The 23,837-nt window shown below is 35.3% G+C and overlaps 3 protein-coding genes across 3 annotated transcripts; 1 reads left to right on the top strand and 2 right to left on the bottom strand.

Annotated features, from left to right (window-relative positions):
- Window positions 1-98: 98 nt before the first annotated feature.
- Window positions 99-10,610, bottom strand: LOC102605309 (TGACG-sequence-specific DNA-binding protein TGA-2.1). Its single transcript, XM_006351309.2, has 11 exons — window positions 9,950-10,610; window positions 9,135-9,238; window positions 7,052-7,122; window positions 6,726-6,911; window positions 5,210-5,287; window positions 5,066-5,125; window positions 4,856-4,933; window positions 4,713-4,764; window positions 3,258-3,529; window positions 1,716-1,964; window positions 99-1,257 (listed from the first exon to the last, which is right to left on the bottom strand). The coding sequence occupies exons 1-11, from the start codon at window positions 9,988-9,990 to the stop codon at window positions 1,108-1,110; spliced, it is 1,341 nt and encodes a 446-aa protein (XP_006351371.1). The 5' UTR covers window positions 9,991-10,610; the 3' UTR covers window positions 99-1,107.
- A 3,511-nt stretch (window positions 10,611-14,121) lies between these two features.
- Window positions 14,122-18,004, bottom strand: LOC102604970 (nudix hydrolase 16, mitochondrial-like). Its single transcript, XM_006351308.2, has 4 exons — window positions 17,627-18,004; window positions 15,673-15,787; window positions 15,125-15,208; window positions 14,122-14,480 (listed from the first exon to the last, which is right to left on the bottom strand). Exons 1-4 carry the CDS (start codon window positions 17,695-17,697, stop codon window positions 14,211-14,213), a joined length of 540 nt encoding a protein of 179 aa, XP_006351370.1. The 5' UTR covers window positions 17,698-18,004; the 3' UTR covers window positions 14,122-14,210.
- A 978-nt stretch (window positions 18,005-18,982) lies between these two features.
- Window positions 18,983-22,866, top strand: LOC102592471 (phosphatidylinositol 4-phosphate 5-kinase 6-like). The gene is made up of 8 exons (XM_006351354.1): window positions 18,983-20,193; window positions 20,852-21,019; window positions 21,107-21,266; window positions 21,400-21,516; window positions 21,603-21,796; window positions 21,917-22,050; window positions 22,226-22,304; window positions 22,578-22,866. The coding sequence occupies exons 1-8, from the start codon at window positions 18,983-18,985 to the stop codon at window positions 22,864-22,866; spliced, it is 2,352 nt and encodes a 783-aa protein (XP_006351416.1).
- Window positions 22,867-23,837: the final 971 nt, after the last annotated feature.

Below are 23,837 nucleotides of genomic sequence, written 5' to 3'. Positions count from 1 at the left end.
ACTCTTTATTTTATATTTTCATCATTCATTCTTTGTTTATTTGAAATTCAGATGAGCAAAACAAGTTTTGGGCTTAGATTTGGGCAGGGGCCGCGCGAACGCAGGCCCCCACAGCAACAAATTATGACGTAGGCTCGACCACTTGGGTCGACCTTAGGCAGGCACCCCTCCAAAGTGCAATGGAGGTCACAAGCCTAGGCCATAGGTCTTATTGATCGCCCATTGACCCCGTCCAGGTAAGTATGTTTTCCAGTCTGCTCAGCCCATTACTTATACTGCTGCTTTTGCTCAACTTCTCTTAGATAACGATGTGGGACAAAATTCATGAGAGATGTATCATTCTAATCAATTTCTTTTCTTCTTTTTTTCTCTCTATTTAATGGATTGTATCTTTGATTGACCAAGTACTTACACTTTGTTTGAATGATAGTTATATTTATTTTGATGAATGTAATATTTGAATAAAGTGACGTTCTTCATCGTTACATAACATCACACATCGACGATTTAAAACAACTTACTTGTTCCAATATTTTTCTGAAAAAAAAAACTAGTAATTTATATGTTTCTAATCTTCAACTTGGCAGTGAAAAGTAGAGTATGACATTTATAATTCAGAAAACAGGAGTATAAAGACGAAGAAAAAGAAAAATATCAGAATATCCATCTTTCTTTTTCCATAAATTGGTGTATTTAGATTTTATGGAAGATAAATAACAACAGATTTTAACATTTCTTGCAGAAATATACAAGGGAAAAAATGATAAAATGCTTGTATATTTCCAACATATCAGAAGAGAACCTTTAAGTCACAAGCTATAATTTGTTTTAAGTATAAAACTTTCTAAATATCTATTACACTTCTTAATATCCCTAACTGAATTTTTTCCTTGTAAAGCTAAAAACACAGGTACATTATTGGTTCCTAAGTCGCAGAGTAAAATTTTGGCATTCTAAAAACCTAGGAGATAGAAAACAAATTTTGCACTTCCACAAGCACATACAATACCACTTTACATATAGTAACTTAGCTGGATCTCATATACTGGCCAGTGTATCGAAGTAGTATATCCGAGTTTCAGTAGAGTATTGCGATGCATGTCATACTTATTGCTCTCGTGGTCTGGCAAGCCAAAGAGAGCTGAGAGCTCGAAGACGTGAGAAGTATTCACTTATTGCAAGTAGAGCACGGGCTGATTGTCTGGTTGTCAATATGCGATGCATTTGTTGCAATGTTTGTTGACGCAGGTTGTCCGCCTGTTAAAAGAGTCAGAAAGATGCAATGACTTTTAGCTTCACGTATTTTGCCTCCAGAGACGACATAAAACTAATATAACAAACCAGAAATCTCTGAACATGACTGGCTGTCTTGAATCATATAATTCACAAGAGAGTTACAAGTATGAGACAGAAGGACAATTGTTGATTTAAGAATGTGTTGGCGAACATAACCCTTCAGTTATTTTATGACCTCATTAAAGGACATACAAGAGGACAAAGTATCCAGACTTTTTGTCCAAAGACCAATACAAACAAGACATTCTGAAGATTCTGTGGGCAATGCATGCTGGTTGCAGTTACAAAGACCTCCAGAACAACATTTGCTTGCCCCCGACTTCCACATGTTCAAACAACTGAACGAGCATTTGCAGCTTATCTATTGTAAACAATTTAAACAAACAAAGAATAGGAAGCAGCAGCAAAAATAGAGTTACCTGACGGAGAAAACCTTCAAGAGTCCCTAATTTCCCCATAGCCATTGCCATCTGACCCATATAATTAGCTACATCTCCTGATGACCCTTCAGTAGCAGGAGATCCGTTAGCTAATGTCTCCGCCAAGGATTGCTGCAGCGCCTCCATACCTTGTGAAAGAGCATCTTCTGCTTGATGGGATGACTGCTGCAAGTTGTAAATGCCAGCTAACTGTTGCTCGGTCAGAGGCTCCAACTGATTGACTAGAAGCTGCATTACCAAAGAAATCATTTCACGAAAAATGAGACAACAGCATACCCAGTGTAATCCCACAAGTGGAGTCAGGAGAGGAGAGGGTAGAACATACGCAGACCTTACCCCTACCTTTGTGGGTAGAGAGGTTGTTTATGATAGACCCTCGGCTCGAAAGAAAAGAAAAGAATTTGAAGCATGGTAGCAACAAAATAGCAAGGTACAGAGCAAATGACGAAAAGGAATAGCAAAAGATAGCAATACACATTAAAGGAAACTACGTGATTACTAAATAATACTACTAATAAGGAGAAGCGTAGAGGAGGCTAAGGGCTGCCTCTCCCACACAAAGTGTGACAACACTCCTCTACCTACTCGCTACCTACTAAGCTGAAGTTGTGTCATGTCTTGTCTTGTCTTGTCTTGTCTTGTCTTATCACCTCCCCCAGTTCTTCCTCAGCCTACCTCTCCCTCTCCTAACTCCTGTTACAATCAATCTCCCACGGTCCCTTACTGGTGCATCCACGCACCTCCTCTTTACATGTCGAACAATCTCAGCCTACGGATTAGATGCTTATAAAGAAATAATGCATAATTTATAAAGAAGCTCATACACAGAAGGGTGTTATCTACAGAAGCAACTTGAAGTTCTTAAATTATCAACATCTGATTGACTCATGAACAAATGACACAAGAACAGAAGAAAATATAATGTACAGCACTGATATAATTCCTGCACAAACATCCATAACGGACAGAGTGAAAGCATATTAACATCAGATGCAACTGGAAGTCTGATAACATCACCAAGCTGAAGAAGCTCAGGAAACCTCATCCGGAATGGATAGAGATAATCACACAATTTCATCCAAGTTTTTGCTTCTAGGCATCAGGTTTGTTTAGAGATGCTATTATGCAGTGAACACGAGAAGAAAACCAAAAGCTTCAGTACAATAATTGTAAGTCCATGCCATTTGAAGGAGAATGTCAGACCTTAACTATCCCAGGTCACAAGACTACAGTGATGGTGTTATAGAAGATAGTGACATAAAAATGCAATTGTACACTACACGGCACCTCATTCGTTCGGAAAGTGGAACCACCCAATCTTTAGCAAGTAAATTTTCACAAGCATAAATCAATGAAATTCCACACTACTAAGAACTTATTAGTCCTGCAAACAATAGGACCTTTTTATACATGATCAAGTAGTACAACAGCTTTTTATAATCCTTTACAGGGAAAGTCTAGATGAAAAATATACAAGAACAGACGCAGAATTGACCGCATATGAAAGCAAGAAGAGGTCACCTTAAGAAGTTCCGAGGGGCGGAAGCCACCAATCCACATAAAACACCGCTCGGCAGGGGTTTTCCACATCCCTGACAAGACATGGAATACGTCTGCCTTGGCTGCATTTCCTTTCACCCTAAAGACCTCATCGTAATGTGCAGTGACATTATTCACAATACTTCGCAGTTCAGGGTCACTTGCATGTGAATTGACAGCGGTTCTCAACTCATTGATGTGTTTGTTGTGTTCTTCCAACCATCGACTATATTCTGCATCAAATGCTAAGGTCCCTGCAGAACAGCAGCATCTGAAAGGTTATCTTAGCACGAGAAAACTTTTTCAGTGCAATCAAAAATTAGGGGTTGAACGTTATCTAATTAAGAATGGCCAGCCTAATACAAAAAAGTCATGTATTTAACTGAGTGCATAAAGCAGCAACTGATTCATTCATTATCTTAATCATAGCAACCATCACAAGTGTGAGACTTATGAACATCAAACCAAGTACCAATTGAAAGTTGCAGTTTACTTTGTTCCTCAATTTCGGATTAAATGTCATCCACAGCATATCGACACGCAGATGGATTTCACAAGTTATCTCATTATTTGAGTCCAGTTAATCAGGGAAAATCAAGAAAACTGAAGTTCTACAATCTCCTTCAATTAAAAACACACATTATTTCCGTCTTATTTGCTTCCTAAACACAGACCGCGCGACACACAACATATGAGAGACGAAATATTCCTGGAAAGGCTGAAAGGTGTATAAAGTGCATATAGGACGAGTTTAAGATAGAGATAGCCATCATGTAAAATGTCTGTTTTGACTGCAATATGGTCGACGCTTTTCTGTCTAGTGAAACCAACCATTCTGATTCCACCCAAATTTTACTAGAACTACCCAAATCCTGTCATTATCATCTATGAGAGGCGCATCTAGATGATCTTAATGATATCATAGCTGATACAATAAAGAGTATTGTCGAACTGCGGAAGTTGCAACAACAACATACCCAGTTTTGTTCTCCTAGAACAATCTTTATCACGTCAAGTGTAGTCTGTCCTGCTGGGAGTAATCCCACAAAAGGGGTCTGGGGAAGGAAGAGTATACGCAGACCTTACTACCTCGTAGAGGTAGAGAGACTATTTTAGAAAGACCTTCGGCTCAAGTGTAGCAAATCAAAGTGGCTGGGGAAAAGGAAATATGGCAGTGGAGAAAACAGGTCAATTAATACGGAAAGCAATACAGGACTTCCAGAAAATGAACAATAATAAAAAAGAAATAATGTGACAACTGAAACACTAAAGACAACAGATGGTAACAGAATCAAATGCAAGAAACATGAAATAACAACCCACTCCTAGCTCAATTTAGTATCAAGAAGTGATACTTCCTCAACAGATCTAGAAGAAGACCCATCAATTTTCTTGTTTGTTGAAATGAAAAAAGGGAACTACAAGAGAAAGGCATACCACTGGCGCCCGCTCCGTTTGATTGATCTGCCATGTTTGAAATGTACTTCCCCTTCAGTTGCACAAATAAACAAAATAAGAAAAGATTGTGGAACCTCCTCAAGTTGTCCTCCCAAAAGCACATGAAAGGAAGAAGCCAATACCTGTTGACGTGCTCGCTGAAGGTCCTGCTCCAACTGCGATAGCTTCAGCCGGCTATTCTCCAGCTGTTGAACATATGCCTGCAGCATAAGCAAGTACGGAATTAGTCATTTCAAGACGAGTGAGAAACAATCAGCTGACATATTCTCTTCAGCATCCCTCATATACTAAAATGACAAACTAGTGTGGAGAATGAGAGAAGAAAGGTTTACTTTTTTCCTCAATCTACTTTTTCTAGCAGCTTCACGATTTTGGGCAAGTCTCCGTAATGTCTGCAAGCAGTGATAATAAGCAAAAAGAAAATAAGAAAGGAACATGAGTTCTCCTCTTCTAAAACTAAATAGTAAGAAACGGACCTTCTGATCCAAGACTTTTTCTTTTGATTTGTCACTGGAATCAGAAGCTGCAATAGCCCTGGATTGACCCGTCTCAATCTGCACAATGGAAAAGAATTTTCATTCATGACTCAAATGTAAGAACACAAACCAGATTATGATAAATGTTATACTTTCAAGTAAAGAAATTTCCGCTTAATTTTTTAAGCATGCAATAACAATTATTGAAACAAAAAGGTTGCAATAACAATTATTGAAACTAAAAGGTCCACAAACAATACAAAAATCACCCTGTTACTTGAGGAGAAATTTTCTGTTACATGTACAAACTGTTCAGTTCAATAAAATTGGATATTTGTGAACCAAAAACTCAAGTATGAAATTGAAGTGATGAAACCTAGACAATCAACCAATTATTGCTCAATAACAGCTAGTTTGGGATTGGTTAACATAAGTCCTCTGTATCTATTCCACTTATCCATTTCTTTACAATACAAATAATTGTCTTATATTTTGAATTAATAATTCAATAATACACACTTCCATTTATTGTATCAGTCATTTATTAAAGTAATAATGATTGAAAAGTTCATCTAACAAAGAAAACATAAGATTAAAGTAATTTGGATTCTTGACAGTTGTGAAAGTTGCAGAGATGGAATATGTCAAACATTTTGAGACATCCCAAACAAAAAAGAGTCATATAAGATGGGACAGGAATAGTAAATAACTAATCATTCAAGGAAAATTAGAGTTCTCTAAAACCAGAGATTCTCTCACACTTTTTCTTACACAGACATACAAGTGTCCAAATCTATGTTGCAAGCACTCTTCAAAATCTCCGCCGCACCCATGTAGACACGACATAGGTGTGTGGGATCTATAGCAGATTTGGTCAACTTATCTTGGGTACTTTGACACATTCTAGACCGAGAAGTATAGATTGATTGGGTATTTAGTTTGATTTTTGGGTTTATGTCATAAATATATATAAAGTACGCGAATGTGGTCATTCTCAAAAAATGTAAAGTATGAGAACCCTTTTCTATTGCGTGAGAAAAGAACAAAATATTGGTGTTTATAAGGAATGAACTTCTATTAATTTAAGTTCAATAACTTCAACTAATTGAAATATATCATAATAAACATTTATTGGTCATATCCCAGCACATGTATCAGTACTCAGATCCATACCCCCGAATCCTAAAATTTATGTGATAAAGAATCTGGATTTTCGATAGGCAGCACCCAGGTCGGATACCCGAACCTGAGTCTGATCAGCATAGACCCAAATAGAACAAAATGACTCCAAATAAACATTTCACTTTATGTAAGTGGCCAAGCGCAATAACAATAACCAAAACCCCAATCCATACTTGTTGGTTTGCCTAGATGGCCCCTTGACCCTTCGCTTCTGTTAAATTTTATTCTTACTCAAATCAAGATAAATTCCAAGAGATCCCAGGTCTTTACAAACCAAAGAGAAATGGACTAAGAGAGGCTAAGCAATGAAACTGAGACAAGCAGAGTAAATTACCCTTTGATTTCTATCATCTCCATCCATGTCAGTTGAAGTATCAGTGCGAGAACCAGAATCTGCCATGTTGGACTCGCCCCAATTCTCAGGATGAGTGCCGGCTGCAGGAACTAAGTTTGATTGCAATTGTATTACATGAGATCCCGGAGCAGCAGTAGACAAACTTGTATTTGAAGGAGCTAAATTCTGCAAGTTCAATGGGAAAAAAATATATCAAAATAAGCTAAATGCCTTGCCCTCAGCCTGTGGACATCTCTGGCAATATCAGATTAACAGTTTCTACTTCTCTTTAGGAAGAAATGTAGAGAGAATAATGCCATGATTACCCTATTGATGGTTCCAGAGACGTCAAATCCCACTGCTGGATTAGCTGCAGATGTTGAATTAAATAGGGGACCTAAACCAACAAAAAATATATTCATCAATCATACTACACAGGAAATGGTCAGTCTTCACATAAGTGAGACAAGTTGCTAGACAATTGTGGTTCACATATAACGGAACACTAGAAAAGAAAACACAAGTGCTTTTCAGTAAAATCAAGCATTCCTACTACAGTTGAAATCAAGCTCAAGAATACCATTGCAACCACAGTTCTCTAATAAGGGGGATCCAGACCACCTTCCAGCATCACTCTAAACATTTAGGTTTAACAATATCGAGTATTTGGAGAGCAGACATCCAGTTTATTAGACCATAAGTTAGTTCTTTCACCCGGAAGTTACATTGACAGATCAGTTTGAGTGAAGAGCACAAAGTAACAAAGGAATAAAACCCCAATTATCCTTGTCCACTTGTCCTTCATGCTCTTCAACATTTTTTGGCTATTGTTTGCAATATCTTCACATTATATTTGATAGGTACTCCCTTTGTTTCAATTTGTTTGTCTTGTTTTGACTTGGCACAAAGTTTAAGAAAGTAAAAGGACTTTCGAATCTTGTAGTCTTAAACTCATATGTTGAATGTACCAAAATGTCTTTTAATCTTGGTCTTAAACATGCCATATGGAAATTGAAATAAAAGAGTTGTCAAAAGGAGGCATTCTTTTTTAAATGGACTACAAAAGAACGTAAGACAAACAAATTGAAACGGAGGGAGTACTATCTTTACATTACATTGTAATCCGAAAATGACAAACACAAAACCAGATGGTGGCAATTATATAAATATATAGAGATCAGGAAATAAGAGCAAATTGTGCAAATGACCACCTGGTACATAACTTATGAAGTCCGCGCTTTTGACCTAATTTTTAACAGTGCATTTAGAACTAAACCCAAAATTTTAAACACCATGCAAACAGAACATTTTCTTGACACCACTACTTTTGGATGTAAAAAGGTCACATGTCTTGCACCCATATTAGGACAAAAAAAAATCAATTCCCATTTTGTTCGTTACTGCCAAACCCAACATTCCTGGAATAGGTATACTAATTTAACTCTTATTTAACATTGTCCAAATAGGAAGACCCAATTCAAGATGTATCAAATATTTGGAACAATGAACTTCGTCTTCTTAATTTAAATTAGCTATCTCAATATCACAAAACACTATTTACTTCATATACTATGCGCTCAAATATCTTTTCCAAACTATAGGTATCTACATAGGAATATTACTTTTTCGTAGCTCATCTACAAAGAGGTTACTTCATATACTATGTGCTCAAATATGTTTTCCAAATTATAGACATATATATGGGAATATTACTTTTTCGTAGATTATGTATAAAGAGGTTACTTCATATACTATGCGCCGAATATATTTTCCAAACCTATAGATACATAAGAATATTAGCTTTTCGAATATTATCTATAAAGAGGATTCGTACGTTACGGTACCACGTCGGTTGAGGGTATGAATTTTACCTTCTTTATATGGTCTTTCTGCAACTCTCACCCAATGAACTAGTTTTTTGGGTAGAGTTATGCCCAAGGTTGGTTGCTCTTAACATAGTATGATGCAATTCCCTAATGTTAAATTACCCAATGTTGGACCCTCATGTCCAAATATCTCTTATATAATCTTGAACTCCTACTAACGTTTGGAATTGAGTTAAGTTCAAAGTCCCACTTCTCTTACTACATTTAGACCTGACTAGGGTAGAAAAGCAAAGAAAAGTCCTATGCCATGATCAGTCTCTTCAGCTCATTTAAACTTTTCGGAGGTCTCAACTACCCAAAGATAATTTGCATGGAAAGTAAAACTTGCTGATAAGATCATCAGTTGTTTACAACAAGAGAGCCCAAATGCTCACTAGAAACACTAAAGACAAAACATACTTGGAGCCTACTGTAAACCCGTAACTTAAAAAACGCTCAAACATACAAAGATTCTTTTATCAGATGACAGATAGGAAAGATAGGCAGACCAAGAACATTAAGGATTAGTCTATAAAATACATACTTCGATTAACATTAGCACCATCTCCGATACGGAATCCAAGATATTGCTCAAGCACCCCAAATTCAGACATTCGAGAAGTATTTGTATTGTTCCCTTCAGTGCCCCTGAAATCCAAAATTACAGCCCAAAAATATTGTTAAACAGGAATTAAAAATCTGAGATGTCACCTACATACACAGCATATCAGCAATGACATATAACTATTCTAGATTTAGACTAACACGTTAAACTGTAATTATTCAGGAAGAACTCTGAGAAACAACTTGACTATGAAATGGTTGAACATTCTTTCCTCTTCTTATTAAGTTTAACTCGTTTCTAGGGATTAGCGGAGTATTAATAGAAATAGTTGATTTACCTAAACCATGATCTGGACAACAGCAGAAGGGGGTTCATTTGAATCCCCTTCACCGGAAAACACATGATAATATAAAAAGTCAAAATTATCTATGAACCCCCGTTAATGGAAATCCTACCTCCGCCGCTACAGGACCTATCCGATCCTGAAACAAAGAGAGTTCAGCTCTCTTTCTTCTTCTTTTTTCGCTTGAGAGACTATCCTAAAACTCATAAAAAGTCATCTCTCCAAACTAGAATCAAACTGTAAGTGACTTCTATTTTTATTTACATGAACAAATAGAAAGATGTATAGCCTAGTCCCTATAACAACTATCTCAAAAATCGAATCCTTCAACATAAACATTAGAACTAAACAGTAATCCCCATCTGAAACAAATCCAACACTTACAAACATACAAAGAACAAACTAAAATTTACAGAAATTCAAAAAAGAAAAAGCATGTTAAGAGATATACATGTGATTTGAAACTGGAATCTGAGAAATGAAACTGGGCATCCCAGAAGTACCACTCTTATAGCCTTTTCTACCAATCTTCACATCATCATCAACAATCCACAACCTCAGTTCATACACTCAAAACTCTACAGAAACAAAATTAAACTACAAACCCCCCTTCAAATAGTTGACTAAGTACAAAAACTTCCAAAAAGCAACCGCTTAAAACTTTAATACATACACCGCATCAGACAAAATTACACCATTGAAATCAAGAAAACCCAAAAAAAAAAAACAGCTGTGCATAAACCCTCACTTCAAACACCAAAAAGGTCAAAACTTTATCAAAACCCAACTACCCCTTCATCAAAATGAGTTAATAACTAATACCCAAAAACTGAAAATTAATAAAAAAACCTCAAGAAAATTGAATTTTCTACAACCCCACTTTGTATAAAAACTAAATAAGCAAAGTTGGAGTGGTTCAATGACTGGTCAGTAAACAATTTCAAGTTGAATTTTCTGTATAAAGACTCATTTTTTACACAAAATTCAACGAACCCAGAATTTATTTTTGTATAATTTTACTTAATATTATTATATATTTATGACCACGAAGAACGAGGGAAAGAGAGAGGAAGATGACAAACGTGACGTTTAGATCATTCCAAACTACGCTAGCCCCCGCGTCATTTTCTAAACCACCGAGATATATATATATATCAATATTTGTTCGATCCGATCATTTTTATTTGTTTATTTTGAACTTTATATGTCTTTCTATAAATAAAGTAGCTAATATAAATATTTTATTTTGATATTAGAAATGATAAATAAGTAAAAGTGAGGAGTATATTTTAATATTCCTAAATTATTTAGCGCACTTACATAATAAAACAATCTAATTTCAGATTCTCCTTAGGAGTTTTGGAAGTTACACCTAACACACCCAAAGTTTTTATGTTTTCACTTGGATCCCTTTATTTGAAAGAGTGGGTTTTGACTAATATCCTTTAATTATGATTTATTTATTTATTTAGCTTGTTATATATAACATTGAAAAATTATATTGAATTAGGAATTGTCAAGGATAAATTTGGAGGGAAAAAATTGAACATCTTGATTTTGTGAAACAACAATGATTTTGAATGGAACGGAGTATAATTTATTGTATGTTTCTTTATATTTATATGTTAGTTTATACCGTTTGTAATTGTTATATATCTTTTATCTTAAATAGTTCAAGTATTTACTAGGCAAGATTACTAAACTAGGAGAAGAGGAGACTAGCTCCCCGCCTCTCCCCGTATAAGTACGACAATTTTGCTATTCTAATTTTCGATCTTCAAAACTTTCTTATCTAAGGTCAATATGCATCATATTCTCAATAAGTTGAAGATGCATTATATCTTGTCTAATTACTTTTTTTGATGATCTTCTTTGGATTATTTTTACCTTTCTTACAACTCGTTATAGTTAAACTTTCATACATTCTTATTAATGCCTCCACACACCTTTTCTATACATGCATGAATCAGCTCAATCTCGCTTCAATCATATTATTTGTAACGGAGATTAGACCATTGCACTAATTTTTTTAGGCTAATCATAGGTAGATGATCGTTGGTGGATGTGTATAGTACTAAATAAAAGTTGTTGGGAACTTCGGAATATACAAAACAACAAATAAGCAAAGTTTGTTGAAAATTCCATAAATGAAAATAGTAATGATTAAAAGCATCATAGTCAAACATATGATAATTAGTTGGCTTTAATAATTGTCAATATAAATGTTTCTCAAAATCGACATAAATTTGGTTATGTTGACCAAAAGCTTTTACCCTACATGTCTAGATGTGAACACCCTTGTTACAAAAAATGCCAATTTTCAAACACAAATCATTGCACTATTTGTTACTCCCTCTTAGCAAAAAAGGAAAATATTTTTCTAAAACTATTCAATTTTATCATTCGTTATATTTCATTTTATCTATTCATATTGTATTAATTTTCATTATTTACAAAGCTTCAACATGGAGTGGGGTAGATTCACACATGTTCAATTTTTTCAAGCAAAAAGATTCAAATTTATCCAATTAACTTTTAATTACAATATAAAATCACCTTCAAGTTGAAATACCATTAAAGGTCAAGGATCAAAACAAACAAGAGTAATATTAGATCGTAACTTGTGGAGGATAAAATTACTTAATTTCATATAGTATATAGGTAAAGTTGACCATTTCTTGTTAAAGAGAGAAATACAATGAATGAGTTTGGTTTTTCTGTAACCAAAAGTCTCATATTCAAGCTTCGATATAAAACATTCTTGGTACTTGGTAGGATTTTCCCTCGAATGGAACCCTATACGATGTAAATCTGAACTAATCGAACTTCAATGTGAATATCAGACATTAAATCGAAAAATTTTAAAAAAAATGAGAGAAATGTAGTGGACCACTTACAATTAACTAAACTATATGGGCTACTTAGTCAATATTGACAAATGTTTTATTACTATATTTGTATTTCCTTTTCCAGCGCCGCCTTACCGGGGAGATAGATGCTAATATCATTTTGTACTTTCCAACACAAGTAATTTATATTTTAATTAAATTATTAAATAATTTTAATAATTAGAAAAACAACTTTTTCCAAGATATGTTAATTAATTAAATTATTAGAATCAGAAAGATATTTATCATTAGCCAATTACCTTTTTGCTTCGTGATTTTTCATTAATGCATTTGCAGGATACATTAATTAAATTATTAGCAATATAACAAAATTTATGCAATTTTTTAATTAAGGATTCAACTAAATCCATTGTTTTCTACACGAAAAAATGATTCAGGATGTGAAAATTATTTAAATTTCAATAAATACCATATATAAACCTATTATTTTAAAATACAATAAAGAATTTTAAATGTACAAGTTATCATATTTAAATATTGGATCAACTTTTATATATCTCGAGTTGTCGAAGAAAAAGAAAAAAAAGTATAAAACTTAAACTAAGAAGTAAAGTAGGAATCTCTTTTTCTTTTTTTGATAAATTCTAAAATCATCCGAAAAATGTATAAAGTCCTTTAGTTCCAAGTTCCAACATTCCCACGTAAGAGTCAAGAATCTTGAAAGTTAAATTCGATTAAATTAATTAAATAATTTATAATTAAAATTTAAATATTTAAAAATTATACTAAAAGTTTTATAAGTTATAATTGTACTCATTTCAATTTGATGGAAAAAATACTTTCCAAAGTTAAATATAATTTGACTCTCGAGAAGTGAAATATAACAATTAATTCTGGACGGAGAGAATAATAAGTACATTGTATGTAACAAACAATGGGCCAACAAGGAAAAAAATAACCAAAAGTTTTTAAAGTTAGAAAGCAATTTTAGTCTAACTTTTATATTTCTTTCTGGCAAAGGAAGGAGAGAAATTGAAATAATTTAAAATCATATAAATGCATAAGCTTCAAAAAAATATCGTGATGTCGGAGCCAACTTGTACACACGTCCACTAAATTCCACGAGGTACCCACTACCTCACTACCTCCCATCAACATAGTTACCGGATAACTCTATTCAATAAGGCTTGAACAAATAAGAAGAAATCTCCAACAACATAGTTACCAAGTAACTCTGTCCACATTATTGACTACTAGACTATACCCTCAACCTCAAGTGCAGAATGAATGTATAATTATAATTTATAGCCATTCATTTGGTATCAAATACAGTTGTTAAGCATACACATGGTGAGGCCTGTTTAAGACTGTTTAAGAAGTTTCTTTGCCTTCCCCATGACAGATTATCGACACTATATCGCGTAGAACGACCATAATGAGCATGTCATGTACAGGACAATCCAGTGCACGAAGCATTATGCGTTCATGCACGGTTCGGGGAAGGGCTGCACCCCTTGGGGCTATGATGTGCATGTCATTATAATGAAATCACAGTTGCAGAGAAAGCATCATCTGGTAATCTAACTAATTTGGTTAGTCCCACTACTTGTATAACTGAAAATGTAGCTTAGCAATAGAAAAAAATGATGAAGATGGGGATAATTTTCTTGTTTCTTTTCTTTCTGATTCTCTTTCAGTCTCATGGAAATCAAAGAACCAGATAATAAATTATCAAAACATGGTGACCATGTCACTTTTTTTGGAAGATTTATAGTTGACATAAGATCCAACTTCATAGTTGTTTCTACCCGTTAAAGTTCTAAAAAACTTCAGTCTTTGGTAAGGGAGAACTAAAGAGAAAAACTAGTCATCGTCGTTGTTAATTGTGCTTACCATACCAGCCTCATGCCACTTCAAAAATCCTTCTTCAAGGGCCTTTCTCATCCATGGGTGCCGGCAACATTCAATCGCCTCAGGAATTGTCAGCCAAGTTCTTTCCCGCCGGCTCTGTTCTGGCCAACAGTCAAGCTCTTCCTTCACAAACAAAGCAAACATGGCAGCTCTACACAGACCTTCTGGACTGAACTCGTCTTGAAGTGTTTTGCTTTTAAAGGGGTAGTATCCCAAAAAATGCTGAAAAAAAGAAGAGGTATAAATCCAATGGATACATGATAACAAAAGACAAGGGAAGGACGTCAATTCTACAGACGCTCCAACCTACAAGTTATTTACACAAGATACTTATTTTAAGATAAAACGTTATGCCGATCAAGAGAGGATTACTTGGAAGTTTTACACCAAGACAATCTAAATTCTAAACTAAAACAAGCATATTTTGACTCTCCTAAAATGCTCCAACAGAAGTTCAGCTTTTGTAATATTGTTGCATCACATTTAGACACTGTCCAGTGCTAAATTTTGCATCTTCTTGATGTGTTTTGTAATATCTCCTACTTCATAAAAAAAAACATATTGAAGCTTCATCACATCATATGATGCTTTCTTGTAAAAAAATTCACCCCATTAATAATAAAAGAACATTCTGCACAGAGAGAATTAAAGATGATAAAGTAATAAAACGACACGAGCAACATTCAAAGCTCAAAGCTCAAAGGCAGAGAAAATGTTGCTATTGTGGTCCATTTGACATGCAAATCCATCACTAAAAAGTGATTTTTCCTCCACTAAAACATGATGAACCTCCATGCAACATGGAATAACATATTTGCGTGTCCAGATACTACAGAATAAATGAAGAAAGGTTACAATGATCTCACCACTAAATCCCCACGAACTCCAGCCTCCTCTATGGCTTCACGAACAGCTGCCTCTTTAACTGTTTCATCATTTTCCCACCCTCCCTGTATATACAAAGACAGAAATGTCAATTAACAGACATCTTGTCAACTATAAGGCAAAATAAACATGAACAAAAAGAACTAACTAAGATCTTATTCCCCAATATCACGGTGCTGCTAATAACTAAAAAATAATAACAATTGAAGAAAAGAACAAGAAACCTATCAGAGTATCAAGTCATGTGTGATGCCCAGAAAATAAAAAAAAGGAGAGCCTACTGTAAATGCCAAACTTGATGTCTTTCTAGTTGTTTAATTTGGTAAGGTTCAATTTGACAGCAAGGTGGAACAAAGTTAGCAAATCTCTTAATTATGAGGTTGAAATACCAAGTGGTAAAGAGGACACAACCACTAGATCCATCAGAAGATAAAGTCACACAGGTTAACTTAATGCTGGTCCAATAAAACACTTCAGTCATTTGAACTACCATAGCATATTGCTTGAAATCCAAAAGAACAATTCTCACCTTTGGAAACAGAAGACCAGGTCCGCTCGTTGAGTTTATCATCAGTACTTCAACTATCTTTTCAGACGTGTCATTACCATTTTGTTCCATATCTCTGAACCTGAATGGTATACACCTGTGACAACTCTCGTTATAATTCAGAACATACAGGTTCTAAGTCAATATTATTCTGATTTCAAATGCAAACCCAGGAAGTTAACATAGTAGTTGCCCACTGTTTTCAGATCTTGAAGAAGCAAAAAATCTTTGACAAATGGAAGTCGTCAAACGACGTAACGACTATCAGGGGTCTAAAACCCATATAAAGGTGCTGTGTACTTGTGAAAAAGAGACCCCAAAGTCAAAAAAGTCAGATCTACCACCTGAATTATTGAGAAAAAGACAGCCACAAAGTGAACTTGTATGTCAACTTCAAAAGACATGCTTAGTATTTAATTAGAAGAGCTAAAATTTGAAATTTGAGCTTACTTCACTTTTTAGAAGCCAAAAGTTTATCTTTTTCTCCATAAAAATCCACATATTACTTCTGTTCTAAGAGGATTTTTTTATGAGAATCATATTCCATATTTTCTAGCCACGGAAGGATTTCTCTTGTGTACATAAATTTTTCTACTCTGTGCAGTTGCTTTTCTATAACTTTCCAAAGACTAAATCAAGTATTCAGTGCATAACACACTTTTAAAAGAGTCGAACTACAAATTTTAACTCGAAAACCAACAATTTTTAACAATATAGAACAGTGAAGCCCCCAGTCAATGTCACCACGCTAAGTTGCAGCCTGAATAGCTCAGAACTAAGCCAAACTCTAGAGCTAACAAGGTGCAATGCCCGTCAACTAAGAAAGGGAAGCAATCCTTCCATCAGTCTTTTTCTTTCTCACATTTTTTTCAGCTGAAAAATAATCCCATCCCATGGCTATTTCGTTGAAGCCATAGTACTAGTTGTTGATGGTGATAGGATGAATGAATTATTATTTGTTAAATGATGACAGTATGCCTCCAAATTTCATCTTATGTTCATCATAAAATTATGTGGAACTGAAAAAACATAAATAGACAGGGTCACCCAATTCCTACTCCAACTTTCCAAGAGTCATTATTCTTCTTTTACCTCCTCAAATTTTACTTCTTTTTAAATAAGCAACTTGAAGAGAACAATGCCAGCCTATTCCCACATGTCCTAACAGTTCTTGGGCATTACTCTTCAGAAAAGACTTCAACTTCTCTTTTTGATAATTGTGGTGTCCGGGCCCGCTTTCGCACACCTCGACTAATTTCCCAGGAAACTTGCCATCTCCCACCAGCAACAGGTAACTCTGTCTATCTACCAAAGCTAGGACAAATAGATATCTCGATTGAGATTTGGACCTGAACATCATGGTTCTCAACCCACTTCAGTGACCACTGGGCCACACCCTTGGGTGCGAAAAGACTTCAACTTTTTCTTTCGGTAATCGTTGTCCAGGGGCTTTCACGCACCTCGACTAAGCCCACGGGATACATGCCACCTCCCACCAGCAACAGGTAACTCTGTCTATCCACCAAAGCTAGGACAAATAGATATCTCTATTGGGATTTAGACCTGAACCTCATGGTTCACAACCTACTTCAGTGACCACTAGGCCACACCCTTGGGTGCGAAAAGACTTCAACTTTTTGAAGATACTAAACTTTATTAGTCCATAGAAAGCTAAAAAATTGCCCCCCTTTCTTAAAATCAAACTGCACAAACCCAACCCTTAAACAAATGCAATCAAAGGAAACTCTGAAGTGGAAGGAACTGCAATCCATCTTGTTCCTTAAGAGCCCTTCTTCATCAATTATCAACACCAATGTAGAAAATGCCCACATTCAACAGAAAATTTTCCAAAACCAAACAGAACCCAAATGAGCAAAATCCAAAATAAATCCAAACAAAACAGAAACTTCACACAAAGAACAGAAAAGAGAAGTACCCAGCAATGAGTCGATAACCTTCTTCATACCGCTGTTGATGCCGACCCGTCCGAGCAACCAAATCAGACATTTATAATTCAAATATATATATCTCTATAACTTTATACAGAAGCAATGCCTAAATCTGCTTAACCATATTTGCCCAAACTGGTTGGCTTTTATCCCTTCTGCATTGTAAAAAATCAACCCTTTTTCCCTTCATAAACAGCAAAATAGGCAGTACCCATTTTCTTGGTTTTATCAACAAAAATAAAAGTTAGATGAAAAATTAGAAACAATGAGAAAGGAGAGAGAGAGAAAAGGGAAAAGGGTGTTAAAAGCAGCGCATGAATCGGAGTAGCAACATGGGAGTCTTGAGCTGACCAAGAATGGTTCGGGATCCTAATCAGAAGTCTCGAGTCCAAGCTCATACAAATATATGAACGGACCAAGAATGATTTGAGCACGAATAAATAAAAAGAAATTATTGGAAGCTCATTTTAATAAAGATATAAGCTTTAGTTGGTTTAATAAAATATTTACACATTTATATTTTGGGTTATGTGATTATCAAGCCTAATAACATAAGTACCATGTGAATTTTTACTATATAAAGCTCTATAATTTTCTTTCGTATTTCAAAGTGGGACTCATTTAAGATGTAACGTACACCTCTTCTTTGGATATTGGAGGCTTGCCAACCTAGAAGCTTTTCGATCCTTTTATGTGATCCGTCCTTGTCAATCCACCCTCCGTCACTTTTACCCCACCGACCACCGTCACATTGAAGAAGCGCTAGACTCTATTACCAAATGTAACGACCCAAGCCCAACTATCAAGACATTGTCCGCTTTGATTCAGTATTTGTTTGGGTTACCCCTAAGCTTATGGGCCTCGTGAATAAGCTCTTCTTGACAATTGATTCTGAACTCGCACATAAATGACTTTTAACTTTCTCCTCTCACTCTGACTAGAGATTCACCCAAGACAACCCTCACACCAAATCCCCTTTCAAGTTCAGGTTCTAGCACCCCTTTAGAGTGTGACAATTACATTCAAAACCATATAATAATTTTAAAAAATGAAAAAAAAATTATTTTTTTTTTAAAAAGTTGGAAAAAATTGAGACAATGAATACATATGTTGTTGGTTTCTGTTAGTTGTCTCCTTTGTTACATCACACGTAGAGAGGATAGAGAAAAAGAAACAAAAGAAGAAAGAAAAAAACACAATATTGTTGGATCAAGAAAGTGTAACAGAGTGATCTAATTACCATAGCTTAGTTTGATCCATAATTTGTTCACATTTTATAAGTCATTTGATGAAATGATGAAATCCATATTGAAAAAGGATTCATCTTGATCTAAAAAATAATCATGAAGGCATTGGAAGCAACCGTTAGAAAAACACAATTGGTAGCTAGAAAAAGAGCACATACAATATTTGGGACATATGGACCAACAACACAAATTGATGAAGCTGAGTTTAATAACAACAACAAAGAAAAAGAAATAGTGGAAGAAGATGTTCAACAAGAAAATGATGATGAAGAATACCATCCAATGAATGGTGAAACATATCATTTAGAAAAATTTCTATCAAATGGAGATTACTATACCGGATATTGGGTCGATAATTTACCTAATGGACAAGGTAAGTATTGGTGGACAGATGGATGTATGTACGTAGGCGATTGGAGTAAAGGTAAAATGAAAGGTGAAGGTATATTTAGTTGGCCTTCTGGTGCAATGTATGAAGGTAATTTCAAGAATGGTTATATGGATGGTGAAGGTACTTATACAGCACCAAATGGTGATACATTTAGAGGTTGTTGGTTAATGGATTTAAAACATGGAAATGGTGTTAAAGAATATGCAAATGGTGATTGTTATGATGGTGAATGGTGTAGAGGATTACAAGAAAGTAATGGTAAGTATACTTGGAAAAATGGGAATTATTATGTTGGTGAATGGGCTAATGGCACTATGTGTGGTGATGGAAAATTGTATTGGACAAATGGTAATTTGTTTGAAGGGAATTGGGAAGATGGATTGCCTAAAGGGAAAGGTACTTTTCATTGGGCTGATGGGAGTTATTATATTGGGAATTGGAGTAGAGATCCTGATGAATTGAATGGCACTTTTTATCCATCTGAGTCATTGTTAGAAAGGGGCAATTTTGAATGGGATCCTCAACAAGTTTTCAATGTTGATTTGATGGGATGTACAATCTCACCAAATGATAAGATTTCAGTGTTGCCTTCACAGCAGAAACTCGCTGTGAGGATGTCATCGTCGAGGCCTGTGGACAACAATAACAACAGTAGGACGAGGAGGATGTCGATAGACGGTTCAGCTGATAGTGAGTTTAGTAGAATGCAGTTATCAGATGGAGTTGGAACAACATTAGTTGCTACTACAAGTAATTCTTGTTCAGATATCGACGCGATGGTTGCTTTGTTGGAATCTGATGGATATAAAAGTGGGAGTCCTATTAGGATTCCTAAGATTGTCAAAAGGCAAGGAATCACAATATCTAAAGGGCATAAAAATTATGAGCTTATGCTTAATTTGCAGTTGGGAATCAGGTAGGTAAATTTTCTTTCATGTACAGTTCTAGTTTCTTCAAAGAGAGACGTTAAAGTTGTCTCCGAGTGACCTATAGGTTTAGGGGTTCTAGCTGTGAAATCAGCCACTGATGGTTGCGTCAGGGTAGGCTGCATATATCACACCCCCTCAGGATGGGGTCCCTTCCCTGACTGTCAGATGCTTCATGCACCGGACTGCCTTTTTTTACAGTTCTAGTTTGTTCAAAAAGAGACCCCTGGAGAAACAGTAAAGTTGTCTCCGTGTGACTTATACGGTAGGAGTTATAGCTGTGGAATCAGCTGTTGATGGTTGTGTCAGGATAGGCTGCATATATCACAGCCCCTTCCCCGACCACAGGATGCTTCGTGCACCGGACTGCCCTTTATTACAGTTCTAGTTTCTAGTTTCTATATATGTACTAACAGATCACTTAGCTTTATATAATAAGCATTTATTAGCATGTAGCATGGAAAAATATGGTAAATGATTTGCTATGATAAACGACATTACGCTAATAATGTAAAATTTCTTTATACAGTCTGTGTATATAACTTATCGAAAACCTGTAAGCATCTGTCATATTATTGTGCGTTTGCTAGACTGAGAAGAGTATTTTTTGTTTGTTTATGGTACCTTGTAATGTGAATAACCATATAGGCATACAGTACAAAAGCTTGGCCCTCCTCCAACACTCGATCTTGATCCATCAGCTTTTGATCCGAAAGAGAAGTACTGGACAAGATTTCCACCTGAAGGATCCAAGAGTACGCCACGCCATCAGTCTTGTGAGTTCAGATGGAAAGATTATTGCCCAAAAGTTTTCAGGTAATGATGCCTCACTATGCAATGTTATCAACTTAGTATACTTAAAGAACAAAAAGTAAACGTTATATTCGACATGATACTGTTCAGGGCTCTGAGAACGTTGTTCAAGGTGGATGCAACGGAGTATATGTTGTCTATTTGTGGCCCCCTTAGAGAGCTAAGCTCTCCGGGAAAAAGTGGAAGTTTTTTTTACTTGACAAATGATGATAGATATATGATCAAGACAATGAAAAAGGCAGAAGTAAAGGTGAGGGACAGAAAGACTGTTTCTAATAGACCCTCGGCTCAAACTTTTTGAGCATTGCAATGAAGTCATCATTTCTTCATTCTGCAAACTACATGTTTCTTTCTGATTTTTCGTGTCAATGAATGATCATTAGGTACTTTTAAGGATGCTAAATGCCTATTATGATCATTTTCGTGCTTTCGAGAACACCCTTGTGACTAGATACTATGGTCTGCATTGCCTGAAGCTAAATGGACCAGCTCAAAAGAAGGTAGATTTACATATAATGCATTGAAATTGAACACTAGTTAAGTTATTTACCAAAAGAACTTGTAATCTGTTCAATGGTTTAACTAGGTACGGTTCGTGATCATTGGGAATCTCTTCTGCACCAATTACACTATTCATAAACGGTTCGACTTGAAAGGATCAACTTTTGGCAGGATCACAGATAAACCAGAATCAGAAATTGATACAACAACTACTCTTAAAGACCTTGATCTCAACTTCATATTCAAGTTACAAAAGTCATGGTTTGAAGAATTCCGAAGGTAAAATTATATCAATACCGATATCTAGTCTTAACTGGTATTGCAAGAAAGAGCATCTTGAAAGCATTAAGTTTAAATCCTGAATCCAACTCTGGCTCGAAAATTTCTTTGATATTGCAGGCAAGTTGATAGGGATTGTGAGCTCTTGGAACAGGAAAGAGTAATGGACTATAGTCTTTTAGTTGGTGTAAATTTTAGGGAAGGAAATGCTAGTACTGGATATCAAACTCCTTCTGGCTGTAGGACGCCTATCGGTTAGTGCTAATCTTATAACACTTGCACATTTACATTTGTCAGTACTACGCCTCAGTCCCAAACAAGTTAAGGTCGGCTACATTTGTCAACTGCTAATTAACTCTCCTCATAATAAAGGCTCAAACTTTATTGTAAGAAAACAAGAAAGCATCATTCTTTTCCTAATGTTTGCAGAAAATGGAACCACAGAAGCTGAACCAATTCATCGGTTTACTAAATCAGATGTGGATCTATTACTTCTTAATCCTGCAGGGTAAGTTTTTGATCTGTCAAGTCTGCAATCTTCTCAATAAGTAAACTTGATATTTAGTCTTCATGTGGTAATCGAACTAGGACTAAAGATCATCTCTTCTAAGCTGTGTTGCTCGGACTACCTAAAAATGTTGTCACTCCCCTGTCAGATCCTTCAAAAATGCACTACTAGGATATGACACGCACATCATTTTTTAAGAGTCTGAGCAACGTAACTACTAAGTACTTTTCATCATCGAACGTGCAACTTATGTTATGTCTTTGAGTAATGCAGGTTGACAAACACAAGTTTAGGAATAAACATGCCTGCAAGAGTTGAAAGGACATTCAGGAAAAATGACTTGGATTTTCAGCTAATAGGAGAACCAACAGGGGAGTTGTATGATGTGACATTATTTTTCGGAATAATCGATATACTTCAAGACTATGACATAACCAAAAAGCTTGAACATGCATATAAGTCTATACAATGTGATCCAAATTCTATCTCAGCAGTTGATCCAATGGCATACTCGAGGCGTTTTCGCGATTACATATTCAAAGTTTTTGTAGAGGACAATTAATAAAGGAATATCATACTTGTAAGTTTTAAATTTGATTAGAGGAGTTCAAGCTGCAAGATGGATCTTTTCTTGTGAAGGATTTCAACATTTTTTGTTGTTGAAGCTTAGAAGAACTCATGCTTCATGGAGTTTTTGTCTTGAGATTTTGAAAGTTTTTTGTTAAATATAGATATATATACTATTCTGATAGCAATTGTATAGAAAAAGTTGTAAAAGGATTGATGCAAATTAACTGTCTTCATATTAAGTTTCAATTGCCAATTGACTAGGCCCCTCAAACCTTGTGAGTTCTTATGTTTCAGTATGGTTCATGAACATATGATGTTTTGTTCTTTTTTGGCTTCCCATCTGGAGTCTTGCACCTGCATTAACACGCCGATCAATTCAAATTCGCGTCACATAAGACCCCATTAGAAGGGGAAGTTATGGTGAAATTCAGATTCGCGTCACATAAGACCCCATTAGAAGGGGAAGTTATGGTGGAATAGTTTGTTTTTGTTCTATTTAATTATGTTGTTCAAAATTCTTGTAAGTGAGACCTGATGAGGGTACGTATATCAACCGTAGTTATATAAATAAGATAATTTCAGTTAATCATCCAAATTCAGATGTTAATATTGCCTACATTCATCCACATATTTGTTAGTTCCCTTCTTATTACATTTCTTGATGACTGATTTTGATTTTGTCTATATATAATATTCATCAACCAGGATTCAACCTCACTAGCTAAAGTCATTATGAATCCTCCACTTGCCTTATCAAATTGACTTATTTTAGAAGTTTTCAAGTAAATTAGCTTATAAACGCTTGGATAAACTTTTAAAAACGCTTTAGAGACACTTTTTTCGAAGTTAAAATAACAAAAATAAGGTAATAAACTAAAAGTTAAAGATTCCAAACATGGGAAATGATATTTTTTGTAATATCAAGATTTATCACATCATGTCACCAAAAGAACTAACAACACC

The sequence above is a fragment of the Solanum tuberosum genome, unplaced genomic scaffold, assembly GCF_000226075.1.
Source record: "Solanum tuberosum cultivar DM 1-3 516 R44 unplaced genomic scaffold, SolTub_3.0 scf00129, whole genome shotgun sequence".
NCBI lineage: Eukaryota > Viridiplantae > Streptophyta > Magnoliopsida > Solanales > Solanaceae > Solanum > Solanum tuberosum.
The sequence above is the reverse complement of the archived record's forward strand: the minus strand, read 5'-3'. Positions and strand labels throughout refer to the sequence as shown.